The sequence below is a fragment of the Thamnophis elegans genome, chromosome 8 (assembly GCF_009769535.1).
Source record: "Thamnophis elegans isolate rThaEle1 chromosome 8, rThaEle1.pri, whole genome shotgun sequence".
NCBI lineage: Eukaryota > Metazoa > Chordata > Lepidosauria > Squamata > Colubridae > Thamnophis > Thamnophis elegans.
This window is the reverse complement of record NC_045548.1, coordinates 59,624,295-59,643,905: the sequence shown is the minus strand read 5'-3', so window position 1 is coordinate 59,643,905 and position 19,611 is coordinate 59,624,295. Positions and strand designations below refer to the sequence as shown.

Sequence of the window (19,611 nt, the reverse complement as noted above, 5' to 3'; positions counted from 1 at the left end):
TTCAGCCCTCTCTAAGCGATTTACAGAATCAGCATATTGCCCACAACAACAATCCGGGTCCTCATTCTACCCACCTCAGAAGGATGGAAGGCTGAGTCAATCCTGAGCCGGTGAGATTTGAACAGCCGAAATGCCGAACTAGCAGTCAGCTGAAGTAGCCTGCAGTACTGCACTCTAACCACTGCGCCACCTCGGCTCTCTCTCTTTTTTTTTTTTTGACGTTCCAGAAAAAGATTTATTTACAGTTGGGGGGGGATGTCCACATGGTGCTCCCTCCCTCCCAACACCCCCCCCCCAATAACTTAGGTCCAGGGAAGCCCTTTAAGTGGTGCTGCCTTCCCAGGGAGGTCAGCAGGCCACAGGTTCTCCAGAAGCCGGGAACAGATCATTTCTGAACTTCTGGTATGCCCATTGGGCCCGTTTTTCATCTTCCCCAGGCTCCAGAGGCTTTCCTGAAACTTGGGGATGGTGAAAATGGCCTCCCCTAGCTCTCCGGAAGGCCAAAAATCAGAAAGCCAGCACATGCATGCACGCTGGAGCTGACAGCTCACATGCCAGCCAATATGGCTTTGCGTGCCACAGGTTCACCATCGCAGTCCTAGTGGCTTGCCTATCAGTGTCAGAACACATCCACCAACATCAACTAGCAATCAGAAGACCTGATGAAAATTCTTCACAGCATATAGACAGATTTAACCCTTAATCACCAGACATACTATTTCGGCTATGCTATTACAGACATGAGGTCATAATGACCTCTGTAGCAAAAAGACATTCAATGTTTTCATGGTTGGATCTAAAAATTGATGTGTAGAGCATTAAAGCAAAAGATGTATTGAGCTCTATCAAATCCACATCACGCAGTTCACATTTTGTTTCTCCATGCTTGAACTTCAACCTTTCTACTCTAATTTTTACATTGGTCCACTGAATGATGGCGCTGATAATTCTTTTAGAAAATAATAATTTCAAAATCCAGGGGAGTAGATGAATTTCCCAGATTTCTAGCTGCTGGCTGTAGTCCAGGTAATTGAACAACAATATTGTGACTGGATCTATTGCTTCCAAAAGGTGCAGAAGACCATGTGAATTTGTTCTTGCCATATAAATTATTGCCCGACGTAGATTGTACCTGGTCATCAATTTCAATGGGAGCTTCATCATCGCTGATGTTAGAATCAGCGGCGGCAACAGGTTCCTTGTTGACCATTACAAAATTTTCATCACATTCTGATTCCACTTCACTCAGATCAGTCTCTGCTTCTTCATACCATTTTAGAACAGTTTCCTTGAAGTTTGGATCACCAAATTACACTCTTTTTGGTGGAAAACTTAACTCCAACATTATTTTTAAAAAAATATGTTACCAAAGATCTGCGGTCAATGGGACCAAAATTCAGAAGCCTTTGACCGCCTGGTGGGAAGACCAGGGACTAAGTTCAACTGGCAGATTGACAAAGTTTATCGCGTTAACTCCTGGGTGGCAAAATTGTTTAAAGTTGGCTCAGCAAGAAGAAGCTAAGAACAATGTAGAGATGTCATTAATTTCTTTATTTCTTTTTTCTCAATAGATTTTAGACTGTGTTTGTTAAAAATCCATACCGTGTACAGGTTCTGGGAAGTCGGGGGGGGAGGAGGAGGGGGGTTTGGGGGGAGGGTGGGGGGAGGGAGGGGGTATATATTAGGCTAGACAAGAATTTGGTGGTAAACTAGAACTATTTTGACACACAAAAAATTGTACTCCGATGTCTTACTGATTGAGGAATGATGAAATGTTTGTTTTAAAAGAAATAAAACTTTTGAACCCCGCCCCCCCCAAAAAAGGACCAAAATTCAAATTCAAATGCCGCTGCAGAAAGCACCAAATAATTGACACAAGTGTGATGTTGCATACACTCTTATTGGTGGGGGAAAAAAAGCTATTTGCAAATGGAATAGTCCATTTCTAAAAAACAGGGGTGTTCTGAACATTTTGGAAAACTGTTGCGGTCACTTTGACCACAGGTTTGTGGTTATGGCCTAATCATAGTTTCAGTAGGGAAAAGGTGTCGATCCTAGACCAAGCCAAATCCAGCAGTGCCAGGGAATTTATAGAATCTTGGCATTTTGACAAATCAGCCATCAATAGGCACATAGACATTAACAACATCTACAGGCCATGCACAAAAGACTATTACTCAACACAAAGACCCAAGCATCTCTCTGCCAGCAATCAGCACCCAGGTCATCATAGATTAACTTCAAGGTTAACATCATACCAACAATCAAGTAAACAATACCCCAAAACAAGAAACTGACAAAGAAGCCAACAGCAAACAGGCCAACCAAAGAATCTCTGAGATCACCGACACTGGCAGGCAAGCCATTAAAATATAAAGTGACAGCAAAAAAGCACTCATTAGTAGCACTGACGATTTACCTAGTTTGGGCAATGGAACATCTGCAAGAAATCAAGCAAGTTCAGAGAGCACCAAGGACCCCTCACATCAATCCTGAGCTACATATATTCTCCTTTATTAGTACCAAGGAAGAAAAGCAAGGAAAACAGAGGTTAGGTTTTTACTTTTCCACCAAAGTCCTAGATCCGTGATGGCGAACCTATGGCATGCGTGCCAGGGGTGACATGCAGAACCCTCTCTGCAGTGGTGGGATTCAAATAATTTAACAACTGGTTCTCTGCCCTAATGACCAGCTGGGTAGGCGGAGTCCAGTGGTCATGTGACTGGATGGGCGTGGCCAATTCAAGGTCACTCACATCGATGGGCGCTTCGTCTCAGCTGTTACAGTGTAATAAGTTTTAACGGGACAGGCAGTTTCTGTAAGCAGGGCAATCAAGATTAGACTAGAAACAACACCAGAATGTTTCCTTCCTGCCCTTCCTTACAGGATTAGCCCTATAAAGTGAGAAAAAAACAAAATGAGATTTCCTCCAACAACTGGTCCTCTAAACTGCTTAGAAAGTTAACAACCGGTTCTCCCGAATAGGTGCGAACTGGCTGAATCCCACCACTGCCTCTCTGACAGCACACAAGCCGTCAACCCACTTCAGCAATGTCATGCATGTTTGCGTGCCTTCCACCATCATGGCAGGTCATTGGGTCTCTTCTTGCTTTCGAAAGGCTTGGTTAGCAGCCGCTATGGGAAGGACAGAAGCATGGAGCTCAGGCCCTGAACTGTCAGATTTCCAACTGTCAAGCCCACTAAGCCACTGTCCAAAAATAAGATGCGCAGGGTGTGTGTGGGGGGGAGAGTTGCACATGCATGTGTGGGGTGCATCCGTGGGGGCGCATGCGCATTGCATTTTGGGGGTTTGCATGTGAATGTGAGGTCACAATCACACACACACACTTTGGGCACTCAATCCAGAAAAGGTTAGCCATCACTGTCCTAGATTAATGTCCTTTCCAATGGAGCCTTTGAATCAATGAGCTAAACTCTGCCTGCCAAAAATATCTTGGCCACACCATGTGTGCCGAACAGAGACACTATTTTCTTCCTAGTTTAAAACTGTCAGTGCAGTTTTCCTTTTCCCGCATGAGGGCCAGAGACTCATTCAGTGGGTTGGTAATGCTATGTCTTCTTTTTCCCTTCCTCCCGTCTCCTTTTCTTGAAACAAATGGGACGGAAGCCACTAACCTCTGTCTCGAGATGTGCCTGTGCTAAACACCCATGCCACCATCTGGATGATATAAAGTGTTCCTTGCAATGGGTGGAGGAAACCAACTCAAAGAGATCCTTAATTAAAACTTTCTGCTTCTTGGCTGCTGACTTCTCATCCAGGCGTTCTGCCTATTATTTGTCAGCTTATTTTTGTACTTCAGAAGATACAGTTTTAATTATTAGATGTGGGTGCATGCACGCACACACACACACACACAGAGAGAGAGAGAGAGAGAGAGAGAGATATCTTTACTATGTGTAATTTGTTCAGTGTTCACACTAAAGATCTATCATAATGTTAAGTTATAAATATTTACCATATTTGGAGAAGAGCCTAATGCCGGAAAAGACTGAGGGCAAAAGAAGAAGGAGACAGCAGAGAATGAGGTGGCTGGATCGAGTCACCATAGCAGTAAGTGTGAGATTAAATGGACTCCAGAGGATGGTAGAAGACAGGAAGGCATCGAGGAACGTTGTCCAGGGGGTCGCGATGGGTCGGACAAGACTTTGTGACTAATAGCAACAATAACAACATAAATATTTATAAATATATTTATTCATCTATAATTGTTAAGTGAATAGATTCTCCAACCAGTTGTCAAAGCAAAGTTTGCATGGTTAATTACTATGCCAATGCTCTGATGTTGTTATGAAATATGCTTAGAAATCAAACATTTTTTTAAAATGGTACTTTTAAGAAATCAAGGTCTCGTGGCTTCAAAATTAGATTTGTAGTCAATAGAAAAATAAACAGTGAAAGTATGGTTACAGTCTGGCATGGTGCCTGAACAGACCATGGATATTTACAATCCTGGCTTTGTCTCTTGTGAACTCTGCACAATGTCATTTAGAGCAATTATTAAATAAAAACAGGCAAGCAACTCTAAACCAATGTTTCTCAATCTCAGCAATGTTAAGATCTTCGACATCAACTTTCAGAATTTCCCAGCTAGTAAGCCTACTTTTTTTTCAAGAAAACTTTGAAACATGGCAAAATGTACTTCTTTTTGTCAAATCTTTGGTTATTGGAATGAACCTGATTCTAACATTTTTAAGTTTGATTTTAATTGCGTTGCGTTTCCTGTTATGCTTTATATTTGTATGTTTTGTTATTTTTAATCAATCTTTACCAATTCACACAAACAGGAAGGTGGAATATAAATTAAATGATTAAATGCATAAATATATCTATCAGCAGAAGAGAATATTTGTATTCTTAGAGTTGAACTGGGGATCCTTGGTGCTATCTAAGTTTGGTGGTTTTCTTGCAGATATTTCCCTACCACACTAGGTAATATCATCCATGCCAGTAGATATGTGATGATGATACTTAGTTTGGTAATGAAACATAGTAAGAAAACAACCAAGTTCAGAAAGCACTAAGGATCCCATAAATAAATCTTTATTTTTTGTGTCGGTGACCCACTAAACCACTTCAAAGCATCCCAAATCAATATAAACTTGTTAACATTTCACAAGATTTCAACAGGGTTATGTGAAATCTCTGCATAAAATGTTGACAGTCTTGCACTGATGCTCACACAATTTGGAAAGTCCCAGTCAGTAGACTCTGGAATTGTACTGATTTCATCCTGATTGTCATTTTAAAAGCCTTGGGGAGTCTACACAGGTAAACTATTCCTTACCACCCAAAGGTGCTTTTTCAAGAGACAACTGGACTTTCTGCTTTTTTCTTTTGAAGACATTTCACTTCTCATTCCAGAAGTGAAACAGCTTCAAAGAAAAACCAGAAAGTCCAGTTGCCTCTTGAAAAAGCACTTTTGGGACCACCATGACCTGGATTCCTGAGAATCTCCAGACATTTATCTATTCCTTACTACATTTTTAATTCAACAGGGTGGACAATTTCACAAGGCATGAAGTCAATGCTCATCATATACTCCCTTCACACATGATAAAGATTTCTACATTTCAGATGGTGGTCTGTTTTCCAAAATATACTTTATGAATTCTTAGTTTTTGGCATATAAATCAGAGGCTGTAAATTGTCCAGGTGTCCTCTGCCACCAATCAGAGTTTTAAAACTCTGATGGCTTTGTTCCCAGTCTAGAAGTCTTTCTGTCAGTGATGTGCGGTGAGGTTCATGGCCAGTGAGGCAAGCGGACAAAAGCCGCCCTATGTCTATCAGCACCGGGGCTTTATCAGGGCTTTCGGAAAGCCACACCAAAGCCCCGGCATGGCTTTCCGAAAGCCCCGCTGAAGCCCCGCCACCGTGCGTCCTGCTCTATGGCCGGCACGGCGGCAGGGCTTTAAAAATAAAAAATAAAGTGCCAGCCCGCACATCAGCAGAGGCGGGTAAAATACACACACACACAAATTACTTATAATAATACAAATTACAATTATTTACAAATTACAATAATTTTGAATTCCTCCTCCCCTCCCTCCAACCCACATACCTTTTACAGCTGTTTCACAGAGGAGTTCAACTCTCCTCTTGTCTGCCATGATGAAAATGTAAAAAATGTAAAAAGAAAAAGGCAAGAGCTGCTGAGGCCAGGCTGGTTAGCTGCTGCCAGAGTCTCCAATGGATGACTCTGCTTAACTGTTTAAAAAAGCCTCCAAAAAAGCTCCCTCTAGAGAAGGAGGCGAGAGAACCACGTGCCTCATCTACATAAGGAATTTTTCGCCTTTTAACCCTTACTTAACTCTGCTCAAGTGATCATAAAGATAGACTAAAGGAGGCACGTGGTTCTCTCACCTCTTCCTGCAGAGGGCACTTTTTTAGAGGCTTTTTTAAACAGTTAAGCACTAAGCAGAATCATCCACTGTGACTCTGGCAGCAAGTAGCTCAGCCTTTTCCCTTTTAATTTTTTTTTCTTTTCATGATGACAGTGGTGAGGCCCTGCCTCCCCTGACTGCACGTCACTGCTTTCTGTTATAGCATATCAATTCTATATCAGTTAATAATTTCAGTACTTGCAATCACCAGGTAGGAGTTCTGTGAATCCACATTTACAAATTTTAAAAAGAAAAGTTGATTTATTGTAAAAGTCTCATGGACTGGTTCAATAAACCACTCTATCTATGGATGTATAATTGAGTTAATTGGCATACATTTGTGCGTGAATAAAACAACAATTCAGAAGAAATTGATACATTTAGAAGATTTGTATGACATCTTAAAAAAGACTACAGTAAATGTCTCTGCTATCTACATTGATTCAAAATAAGCATTTTAAATATATTTAGACAAACAGATTAACAGAGTTGGAAGGGACCTTATAGGTCATCTAGTCCAACCCCCTGCTCAAGCAGGAGACCCTACATCATTCTTGACAAATGGCAGTACAATCTCTTCTTGAAAGTCCCAAGTGATGAAGCTCCCACAACCTCTGAAGACAAGCTGTTCCATTGGTTGATTGTTCTCATTGTCAGAAAGTTCCTCCTTATTTCTAGGTTGAATCTCTCCTTGTTCAGTTTCCAGCCATTATTCCTTGTCTGGCCTTCAGGTGCTTTGAAAAATAGCTTGACCCCCTTCTCTCTGTGGCAGCCCCTCAAATATTGGAACACTGCTATCTTGTTTCCCCTGCTCCTTCTCTTCACTACCTGGTTAATTTGGTCCATGATAAAAGTGAGCCAAAGAGATCGTGGCAATTAATGCCAAAGGTAATCGGTGAAAACTGTCATAGCTTCATGTCTTTCTTTAATATGACATATCATAACCCATTGTTGACCTTGTCTCTTTTAGCCGGGGGCCTCATGGACGCAATCATGGTTCCTTGCCTTATAAATCTGGGTCCAGCCCTCCAACCACAGCCCGTGAGAAGGACTTGTTGTCGATGCTGTGCAAAAATCAATTGAGTCCTGTCAGTCCACATCAGAATTATGGGGCCTCTTCAGCCAGCAGCAGCAATTCCGGTTCATACAAGGGAAATGATAACAGCCCGACTTTTAGGCAAGCGAATTTCTCCATAATATTTATCTCCTTGCTATCCTACCACTTCCCAAATCTTTAAACTCTTTCATCTCTAGCTGTCACTGGAGTGTCTCCAGGGCACATTATTTCAAGCTCGTGAAATCTCTTGATCTTTGAGTTGCTTTGTTTTGAGCATTTGAACAAGCTCTTCTATTTTATTTTATTTTTTTTGGCCTCCCCTCAGAGGAAGGAATCTTTCAAAAGGTCACATTCCTAACTTAATGTCTGTGTTAACTATTTTTCTTTCCTTTTGAACCCATCTCCCTTGTGTGATGGGATGTAATCTAACACCATTTTCCATTCCTTGGCCTGCATCTGCTTCAGAAAAAAAAATTCATGGTACAATGTCGCACTTAAGTTATATTATCTCTGCCCCTACTTGACCTGTTCCTTTGGTTGCTTGTTCTGAAGTTTTTACCAGGAGCAAATGTGCAGCTTCTGCCTTCAGTGTGATTAGTCCTTGGACTCCTAATCATTTACAAGAAATAGAGTAAGTGGGTTGTAGCTACTATGATTAACATACAATCGATTAATGTTTGGCTTGTTGAGGTTTTGGACATTTAGCATTTGAATAATGTAATTTTAAGGCAAGACTTTATTGTGGCTTTTCTAAAGAATAAAACAAGAGAAAACTTGCTTTTTCTGTTGAAGCCAATTTCTCATTGGAAAGTGTTTAAAATTGACCTGCTATCCTCCAAAGAAAGATTAATCCAGATTTCAAGAAATGTTTCAACCCAATCTGACATTAAATCTTTTCTTTCTTTCTTTCTTTCTTTCTTTCTTTCTTTCTTTCTTTCTTTCTTTCTTTCTTTCTTTCCTTCCTTCCTCCCCCCTCTCTTTCCCTCCCCCCCCTCTCTCTCTTGCGTGTGTGTGTGTGTGAGAGTGAGTGAGTGAGTGAGTGAGAGAGAGAGAGACCTTCATTTTAAAAAAGCAGCCAGTTAACTGGTGCTTATTCTGAGGTAAATGCATATAGCACTGTTTCTCAATTTTAACAATTTTATGTTTTGTGGACTTCCTGGCTGCAGAATTCTGAGAACTGAAGTCCACACATCTTAAAATTGCTAAAATTGAGATTAAAATTGCTAAAATAGGAATGCAATTAAAGTCACCTATGCAGAACACAACACAATTCTGCAAGCATAACAAACTTTTCCCTACTGCAGGCGGCCAGCACGATACAATTCTTGCGGTGAGAACCATGGGATAAAGCCACCCAGTCCAGAACAGTACCTGACCCCTCTCCAGCAAAAGGAAGTTACAGTGAGGCACCTGAAAACAAAACTGAAGGAATCAGAGAGCAGACTTCAAGAAAGGTAAAAGTTCTGGGTAGAAACAAATGCTGGAAGGCAAAGCTTGTTTGGAAGTTTGTGATTAGGGTATTTTCCATTATCTAGACCTATGATGGCAAACCCATGGCACGTGTGCCAGAGGTGGCACACAGAGCCCTCTCTGTGAGTATGTGCGCTGTCACCAGCTGCTTTTCTGGTTTCATGTGTGCTGGCCAGCTGGTCTTTGCAGGTGCTGGAGTGCTGAAAACTGGCCTGAAAATGGCCTGAAAAACAGTCTGAAAACCACCAAAATACCACCCAAAACAGCCGGAAAAAACAGCCAAAAGCCAGGCATGTGTTTGCCAGTTACAGGTCTTCCGGTTTTTGGTGCTCTGGCACACGCACGCACACACATGCACATGTGTTCTGGTTTGGGCACTCGGTGCCAAAACAGATTCGCCATCACTGATCTAGACAGATGTCAATTATAAACCTAAGTTACATATTTTCTAAACAATGCATTGGAAGCTTAAGTAGCTAGATTGAGAGAGAGACAATTTTGGAAGGGAAAGTCAACATGGGGTAGATAAATAGATACATGCGTTTTACTCAAAAGGCTCTGAAATTGTAGCACCTCTAGATCAGAGGTGGGTTCCTACCAGTTCGCACCTATTCGGTAGAACCGGTTCATCAAATCTACCAAACTGATTAGAAGAGGTTCTACCAGTGGACCCGGAAAGCCGGCCACACCTACAGAAGAGGTTGCAAAAAATTTTGAAACCCACCACAGGTCCTTGGATATGATTATTCTACACTATCATGCTCATATTTATAAAACTCAGTGCCTCTGTGAAAGGTAAGGATGACTACTGCAGTTGTGGTGCAATCAGAACATTGCGTGTGTTGAAGTTGTTTTAACGCAAACCAAAGATGCCTTTTAAAAAACAAGTTTACATCATATTCTTATGCATGCCAGTGCTGTGTGTGAGGTAATTTAAGGTGGTTCTGACAAGTGTTGTCGGCATTTTCATATCCGGTCACATGGGTGGCAAGCCACTCTCATCCGGTCACATGGGCGGCAAGCCACTCCCACAAAGGAGACCACACCCACAGAGTAGGTTCGAACAATTTTTGAAACCCACCACTGCTCTAGATAAATGTTGGGAAAGACTAAAGACCTTTGGTTGCTCTACTGCTATAAACCAGTAGTAAGCAATCTTGTGCCCTTTTACTTTAAATTTCTAAAATAAAATATTGTGGGAATTTTTGTCCAGAATATCTGTCCAGGACATCAGGTTGCCTATTCACCTGTTCATACAGATTTAGATAGACTTATAGCTACAGAACTGAAACTTACATGCATCGTAAGTAAATAAGTAAGTAAAATCTTTATTATGGTCAAAGACCAGCAATACACATTAGTTTTTACACTATATTAAAAAATACTAACATTAAAATATAATTAAAAAGTATTGACATTAAAAGTGGGTAATAACATAATGGTCCAAAGATTGTTAGAGGTATGTCCAGATAATTGGTACAAGATGGTACTATACAGATTTAAATAGATTTATATTTACAGAACTGAAACTTACATGCATCGTATCACCTCCAGTTATTGTATTCCAACAAAAGTCTACTAATTCTACTTTGCAGAATAATGGGATTATCAAAACTGCAGCATACTATACAACTGCAGTGAAATAGTTAGTTTTGTCCAGTGAGATATTCCCACAAGAAAGGGGGTTATGAGAAAACATTGGGAAGAAAAATATTTGTATATGATTGCCTGCTTTAAGCTGGGGCAAGCAGCAATTTAGGAAAAAGTTCCTGTTGACTGTTAAAAACATTTGCCGTGTGATCTATTTTATTCTGTCCCCTAACAAGAGAAATAAAAACAAATACCTCTTCACTGTCCTACAGCTTTCTCATTAATCATCAAGTTTTTAATCCCAGAGTTGGACTCTCAAAAGAGCATAACGTGTTTTTTTTCTCCCTTCTTAGAGAAAGCGAAATCAAGGAACTTAAATCTCAACTGGCACGCATGCGGGATGACTGGATTGAAGAAGAATGCCATCGCGTGGAGGCCCAGCTTGCCTTGAAAGAAGCGCGGAAGGAGATTAAGCAACTCAAGCAGGTCATTGAAATGATGAAAAACAGCTTGGCTGAGAAAGACAAAGGGATTCAGAAGTATTTTGTGGACATCAACATCCAGAACAAGAAATTGGAGTCTTTGCTTCAGAGCATGGAATTGGCCCAGAACGGCTCTTCTCGTGATGATCAGAGCTTAGAATATGAATGTGATTTGTCACCTGACAAGTCTTTCAGCTTGAATACAACTTACTCCAAGACGGAAGATAGCATGTTCACAGAGAACCATTCGGTGGAGGCAGATAGCGGAGTACTGCTCAGTGATGATATTGCGAATGGGAATGACATTTTTGAAGAAACCATGTTTGCTACCACTCCTGAATTTGGTCACCCGGCTGTTTTTACATCTTCTGCTTTCAACCATCTGGATCTGGTGCAAAGCCTAGGCAGCTCCCAAGTAGAAGATGACAATCATAGTGAAGCCATGGAACAAGCTGTTCAGGCTGATGTGTTGCTATATAGGTCAGGCATGGAGCAGCTGATTGAGAACATATTCAAGGCACAAGATGTTTGTCAAATCAACCCATCTCCTGTTTTGGTGGAAGCCAATGTATCTGATCCAGAAATTATCTCAGACTTGCTTGTGGATTTGACGCCAACAGATCCAAATTCTGCTATCCTCTTATCTCCATTGGAACCCACGCCCAGGGCCGTGGATTCTCGATATTACAAAAACCGAGTCATGAAGGAACTGGATTTCATAGACTATCACACCACAACCCTTGGGAATGTGACAAAGTTGTCCGAGGGGAACATTGTCAAAAGGTATTGGAGCAGCAACTTCCTCATAGATCTGTTGGCCATTGGTGCCCCCATTGTGCCAACAATCATGTGGATGTTTAGTACTAGGAGGGGAGGAACAATTCCAATCTTCACTTTTGGAGCATTGTTTCGTGGCTGCTGCCTGCTGGCCTTGAATTCTCTTCGTCAAGAACCGGTTATTCTTCAGCGTTAGATATCACTGTCTTGAATGGTGTGTCAAGAGATTGTATTCTGGTGGATATATAGTGAGGCCATTAAAAAAAAAGTGGTGTGCATCATGGTGAATCTGCCTGTTTTGCTCCTAAATGTTTGATTTGCACTATATTTAATTGAGAACATGTTCGTTGTTTGAAATTAAAGGCAAACTATTGATGGCATGGAGACATGTTTCCATTAAGTGTATACACAAGTGCATTTATAGCGCATGATCAGCACTTTCCATCCTGTGGTCGGATGTATGGATTGTGATACCAAATGTTTTCTGATGTGAGGGTCAGGTTCATTCTGTCAAAGGCAGCATATATAGTCCCAGCATGTGTTGTCGACGCTTCTTAAATGGCACAATTGTGATGCAGTCACGCTCGCATTCCATTCATCTTGTGTACCCAGGGATCATAACCAAAACTGCCCCCTGCCCCACAACCCGGTGTATTCATGTAGATGGGTGGAGATCTTGAATCGTGTTATTTTCTTTATAAATGTGGCTGTGAATATATTTGACTGAGATTTGTCTGAAGTCTTAAATGAAGTCTTACTGGAAGTGTGGGGTTAATCTATGAAGGAATATTTTAAATGTGTGATGTATTAACTTATTTTTCCTCTTGTTTAATAATCTTTTCAAGAAAGCAAAAACCCTTTGAATCACATGTTGTAAATAAAGCATGCTGAAATTGAAGTGGTGTGTTTGTGGTAGCTACCTATGGCACAATACAAGATATTTTATGCTGTTACCCACATACAAGCTTCAGAAGTTTCCTCTGGTGTCTGAAGTAGTGGCTAATCTCAATTTCAAGTGGACTCTGTGTGTGTGGGTGTGGGTATTGGGTGCAGTAGTGGTATGCTGCTGCTTCGCACCGATTCGGGCAAACCGGTAGTGGCGGCAGCGGCACAAGACTCTGCCCACCCACTCTGACGTCAAGAACCATCAAGAACGGTCTGCACATGCCCAGCACTCCGGCTACCGAACTGGTAGTGAAGAAAATAGAATACCATAACTGGTTGGGTGGGTGTGTTGGGTGCATCATAAATTCTCTGGTAATTGTTAGAAAACAAATGCAATAGTAGAATGTGCAACTTTGAGGATTAGCTACTACTGGTAATCCACAACTTAGACCAGAGGTCTCCAACTGTGGCAACTTTAAGACTTGTGGACTTCAACTCTCAGAGTTCCTCAGCCAGCTTTGGGAATTGAAGTCCACAAGTCTTAAAGTTAGCTCTGCCTTGGACTCTGATTTAATTCTGCATGATATTTGGAACGCTGACATTAGGTTCTCCTGCTTGAGCAGGGGACTGGACTAGAAGACCTCTAGTATCCCTTCCACATTCCATTTTATTCCATTCCATTCTTTCCTTGAGGAGATCCAGCCAATTACTTTCAAAATATAAGCGGGCAGAAGTGCATTTATGTGGAACGGAAAGCATCTCTTTTCACCACATTACCACTAAGTGGAATATGTGTATGTCAAATAAGTCAAGGTGATGGCCACAATTGTAATCAGAAGCCCACTGTTTAACATGCATATCCTTTACAGCCAAAAGGGCAGGGTTATTTTTTTAATTACCCAGTTGTGATTCTGATTTTTGGCTCCATTTCTTGTCTTCAAAAAATATACCAAGAAAAGATCTGGTGAACCTTCAGATTCCACATCATTGATAGAAAACCTTTGGAAAATAAAAAACTGCATCCTCTTGAACAGTGGTAAGCCATGGGATACTCACTAACATTAGAGATTTAAACAGAGAACTTGTCCAAAATATCTTCAAAATAGTGCCTGATTTCTCTTGCTTTAGTACATCTGCCCACTGCTTCCCAAGATAAGAAATTCAAAGCATATTAATCATTAAGAAATGATCTCTTAGACCAAACTGCAATTGCATATGAGCAATACCTAGCATAGTTTTTGTATAAGCGATTCTTTTGAAGCAATCTGTGTTCAAAATAAAAAATATTTGTAGCTCAGGGTTGACATGAGGAGTCTTAGGTGATCTCTGAGCTTGGTTGTGGGGTATGTGTGTGTGTGTGTGTGTGTAAAATCTAGACTCAAACCTGGGTGTTCTGGACAGTAGGGGCTATGGTGAGGAACAGGCAAAACAAAGTCATTTCGTCTAGGACAGATTTGTGGATCTTGGCAATGGCCATAGTGGCTGAGAATAGGGTGAGGACAGAGGAAAGGAAGGTGCCAGGGAGCTCAAGGGGAAGCAGGCAGGCATTCGGGGGCGAGGGGAAAGGGGTGACAAATGCCAAACTAACCTTAGTTGTCCAATAAAATCAACCCAATTTCATTCTTGGGTTTTCTTTCAGCTGAAACCCCAGCCAAAGCAAGAGTTTGATAGAAGTTCCAGAATGAAATGGTTTGTTTCAAATTCAAAACATCTTTTCTATTTTATTCTCTTCCCTCTCTCTCCCAAGCAGTAACCTTTTCAACTCTCCTTCGTCCAGAAGGAGCAGGTGGCTAGAACAACATTGCTGGAAAGTTGATTAATGGCACTAGCAGTTGCTAATGAGTGATATTACTACAAGCCATTGGGATATATATTTCACTCTCCTCTGTACACAATCTTCATTACAATTTGGATAATCGGCAGGTCTCTTTATTGACATAAGTTCTTCAAATCTACTTTTCAAGCAGTAGTCTGAATCTATTATGCTGCCAATATTCGTGTTAACAATTTTCCTCTTGGAAGTTTTTTTTTTATTGGATCCCATTGAAACTAAGAAAAAGAAACTTAAATCCCATTACTTTCAGTGAAATTCAGTGATATCGAGGTTTATTCTCTGACAGGATAATTATTTTTTGAGCTTTATTTAAATAACTGCAGCAATTCACTAAAATAATCTTACATTCTATTATTTAGATTCCCCCACTTTAGAGTCTAATAAAGATCCAGACGAATCTGTCTAATCTCTCATATAACTTAATACTACAAAAGAAAAGTACATAGTAAGCAGAGGCGAGTTTCACATAATTTTATCACCAATTCGCCACGCACCGAAATGTGAGGAGTTATACCAGTTTATCTCAGAATTGGCAGAATAACTCATTTCAACTAGAAAACGTTACTTTTGACCCAGAGGTCAGATTCGAACAACAAACACCTGTTAGGGGTGTCCTGAGTCGGGAAAGCAAAAAACCACTCCATTTGGTGATCTGAGGTTTCCCTGAGGAGTTACACCAAAGTGTATCTCAGAATTGGCAGAATAAGTCAATTCCACTAGAAAACGGTACTTTTGACCCAGAGCTCAGATTCGAACAACAAACACATATTAGTGGTATCCTGAGTCGGGAAAGCTAAAAAACCACTCCATTTGGTGATCTGAGGTTTCCCTCAGGAGTTAGACCAAAGCCTATCTCAGAATTTCGCGAAAGAACTCAATTCAACTAGAAAGTGTTACTTTTGAACCAAAGCTCAGATTCGAACAACAAACACCTATTAGGGTGGGATGGCCCACCTGCAGGTCACCACTACCAGTTCGCCTGAAGTGCTTCAAACCTGCTGAATACCACTGATAGTAAGCAAGTTTGCTTATCCAACTCCTTTTGAGAAGTCCACACTAACAGTAAAGAAAAAATAACATAAGAACTGGTACAACTAATCCTTTGGCATTGCAAAAACATCAACTGGAAAACTTTTTAATACATAAAATTTACTTCCATTATGAGAGCTTTGCACAACCCTTATTTTTGCTTTGATGACTGGTGGATTAGAAAGGAGGACAAGTGACTCGATCATGGGAGATTCCTAAACAAGCTGTGAAAACACAGGATTCATACAAAACTTTCAACCTTGGATTTTGACAAGTACCTAAGAACTGGGTCATCTTGCTATATTAAGATACTGGAATAATTCATGCCAGGCTAGAATAAACAGATGCTCATTTTTCTCCTTAAAGAATCTTACCTCATATTGATTGATGGCAACTTATATTTATTTTCAAGATTAAGGATGCTTGGTCTAGGAGCAATAACCCTTAAGTTACACCAAGAAATGAAAGTCTATGTATACCTATTTGCCTCCAGTATATTTATTTATTTAAAATGTTTATATGGTCATCTATCTTAAACTTTGGGCAGCTCTCAACATAACCATAAAAAGCCCCTATAAAACAGTAAAAAAGATCAGACAAAAATAAGCTTTAATGATCTCGAGATGCTCCTCAGTAAGCTACAATGACCCTTGTTTTGTTCCTTTATGTCCTATCCTGTGTAAACAGCCAAGTTTTGATGGCCTTCCCAAAAGCTAAAATGGGCAGGGGACTTGTTGAATTGTTGGGTGGAGGGCATTCCCTAGGTTAGGGATAACCATAGTAAAGGCACCCTTCTGAGGCCCTATTAAGTGGAAGGATGTCAGTGAAAGGTTCTAGAGTAGAGGTGTCAAACCTGTGTCATCACATTGTCAACCCGCAATGTATCACAACTCCCCCCCCTTTGCTAAACTGGGGGTGGGTGTGGCCAGCGTGTGACACATATGGCCCACCAGCTGCAAGTTTGGCAGCCCTGACCTAGAGTCTGCCTACTGCACCTTATCTAGTGGAGAGGCAGATATTCTTAGATAGAGGTGGTTCTGAAAATAACCAGGTCTCCTGCCATGTAGGGCTTTTATGATAACCAGCACGTTAAATGGGACCCAGAGACAAACTGGGAGCAGGGGCAGGTCATAGAGGTATAGCAAACCTATTAACACCTAATACTGTGCACATCATTGAATTCTGGACCAGGTGCAATTTTCAAGTGGCCTTCAAGGGCAGCCCTAGGTAAAGTGCATTCCACTAATCCAAATGGGAAGTGATTAAAGCAAGAGTGATCATGAGTAAGGTCTCTCAGTCCAGGAAAGGATGCAATTGGCACACAAGATGGATCTGTGCAAAGCCCTCCCCTCCCTTCTACAGTCACAGCTACCACTTGCTGGTCAACCAGAAGCTACGAGTCCAAGCAAACTGTGCATCAGCTTGGTCCAGGGGAGTGCAACCTGGTTTAAGTGAAGTATTAGTACCACATTATGAAGTCTTAGTAAGGCCACAACTGCAATATTGCATCCATTTTTGGACACATTAGAAAAAAGTTGTTGAGACTTTGGAAAAAGTTTTGAAGAAGAGCACCTAAGATGACTAAAGGCTTGGAGACAAAAACATCTGAAGAATGGTTGCAGGAATTGAGTTTGGCCAGAAAATATGAACTAGGAGTGACATGATAGCAGTATTCCAGTATTTGAGGGCTGCCACAAAGAGGAGTGAGTCAACTTATTTTCCAAAGCACCAGAAGGCAAGACAAGAAACAATGGGTGGAAACTAATCAAGGAGAAAGGCAATTTGGAATTAAGGAGAAACTTCTTAACAGTGAGGACAATTAACCAGTGGAATAGCTTGCCTTCAGAAGTTGTAGGGGCTTCATCACTGGAGGTTTTTAAGAAAAGAATGGACAGCCACCTATCTGAAATGGTATAGTGTCTCCTGTTTGAGCAGGGGAGTGGACTAGAAGACCCCCAAGGTCCCTTCCAGCTGTATTCCGATTGATGGAAATCACCATTGTTTGAGGGACTAAAAACCTAGAGCCACTCTATCTTGCAATGGTTGAGTCCATGCAGACTGTTACAGCTTCCAGGAACTTGGACAGGAACCATAACAGCATTACTTGCCTGGCTCAGGGAAATGTGTAACTGGGTATCCTCAGCATACTGATGACACCACATCCAATGCTGTCCAATGATCTCATGCAGCAGTTTCATTGAGATGTTAAAGAGGAGAGGGAAAATACCCAAGCCCTGAGGCACCCCCCCACACACACACATACAGGGGTCTAGGGCAGTGATGGGCAACCTTTTTGGCGTGGTGTGTCAAAAATCGGCAAAAAATCGAGCATAACTCGCGTTGTGTGTCACTTCGACAAAAACATAATTTTGCGCAATTTATAGTTTAAACTACAAAAATATATAATTGCAATATAATTGTATTTAATAAACCAAAAACAAATTATTTAACATAGCTGCTTAGTAACTTCTTTGTTCATCAGTCGATTTCGTATGTTGCCCTTGATATTATTATCAGTATCACTTACCAACGGTCCTACTTAGCAACCAAAATGTTGGCTCAGAAACTCTGGCATTGAAGCGTGCAAGTCTTAAAGCTGTCAAGTTACAAGAACCTTGCACCCCTAACCCTTTAGGAAAAAAACCCCAGGGGTCTTCAAACCTGACAGCTTTAAGCCTTGTGGACTTCAACTCTTCAACTAAAAGAGAGACTGATAAATATTAAAAAAAATAAAACCAAAAAGCAGCTACTGCAGTGGCTTAGAATTTTACTCAATTACTGTTGAGCCCATGGAAAGTTCTGCAGCCCCAGGAGCAAAGGAAGGGGGACGGAGAGAGAGAGATTGGCTGTTTGGGGTGCTTGAAACCACCTGGCCCTCCCCAAAGGAAACCCTCATTTGCAGGATGAGCCTCGACTGGCTCTGCCCAGCGGGGTTACCCCAAGCGCCATTGGGCAGCGACGGATGCTTATCCTTTTTCCTTCGGCTGCTTCAGCTGGGACTTCAGACACCCCAAGGGAGGGACTTTATCGGGCCTCCCCCTCCCCACCCTTTGAATGAAGGTGTGATATGGCTCCTCCATCCCTGCTCTTTAACCCAGCCAGAATTACAGGAGGGCTGCCCCCGTTCTGCTTTCCGGGGTGGATCTTAGCCGAGGGACACCAAGACCCCAGAATGGGTGGGGGGTGGGGGAAGAGCTTCTTGACGGAGGCCACGATCGACTTTTGGAAGTTGTGTTTTCGTAAAATAAGATTAACCTTTGGATGTGTTTGTTCCGCTCGGCCAGCGGCGTTTTCTCCCACTTAATCCCGGCGGATCCTGATATCTGAGCTGGAAAACTGCAACCCCCCGGAAATGATGACGCCCCGCTGAGTAGCTGGGACTTGCAGAAAAAGGCTGCAGAGAGAGAAGCGTTCGATCCGTAATCCGTCTGTGGGGGGCGCTGGGGACAGGCCGGGCCCCTTCTTCCCACCTCTATCCCCCCCCCCACTCTTGAGGGACAAGCCCTTTCCCCTGTCCCAACGGTGGAATTTGAGGCTACCTCTGCTTTCCCTCTCCCTCCCTCAGTTGTGCAGCAGCAGCAGCGGCAGCTCTCAGCCTGGGCGGCAGCGTCACACAGGCTGTGGAAGGAGGGGGAGGAGGAGGGAACCAGAGAGAGCTTTTACCGAGTCTGCGCCCCACAGCCAGGACCGTCCTGGCGCCTCAAGCCGCGTTTCTTCCTGCAAAGCCCTTCTGGCGTCAAGCGGAACTCTCGGGTTGCCCGAAGGGCTTTGCAGGAAGAAACGCGGCTTGAGGCGCAAGGACGATCCTGGCTGTGGGGCGCAGACCCGGTAAAAGCCTCTCTTTGGTTGGTTCCCTCCTCCTCCTCCTCCTCCTCCTTCCACAGCCTGCGTGACGCTGCCGCCCAGGCTGAGAGCTGCCGCTGAAACAAGTTTGGGGAGCATGTGCGTGTCACCCGAAATGGCTACGCGTGTCAGCACTGACACGCGTGTCATAGGTTCGCCATCACTGGTCTAGGGAATGACCTTCTTGTCCACCAACTAGAACCAGAAAGAGACAAAGGAAGATTTTCAAATAAAAATGCTGG

General features: G+C 42.2%; 1 protein-coding gene across 2 annotated transcripts in view; it reads left to right on the top strand.

The window, feature by feature from the left end:
* The window catches only part of SYBU (syntabulin), a 61,367-nt gene extending 48,699 nt beyond the window's left edge, over nucleotides 1-12,668 (top strand). For both annotated transcript variants that reach the window (XM_032223387.1, XM_032223388.1), the window contains 3 exons: nucleotides 7,373-7,579; nucleotides 8,764-8,913; nucleotides 10,873-12,668. In XM_032223387.1, the coding sequence (XP_032079278.1) occupies nucleotides 7,373-7,579; nucleotides 8,764-8,913; nucleotides 10,873-11,974 (1,459 nt within the window). In that variant the 3' untranslated portion in view covers nucleotides 11,975-12,668. The remainder of the gene's footprint in view (nucleotides 1-7,372; nucleotides 7,580-8,763; nucleotides 8,914-10,872) is intronic.
* The last annotated feature ends 6,943 nt before the right edge of the window (nucleotides 12,669-19,611 follow it).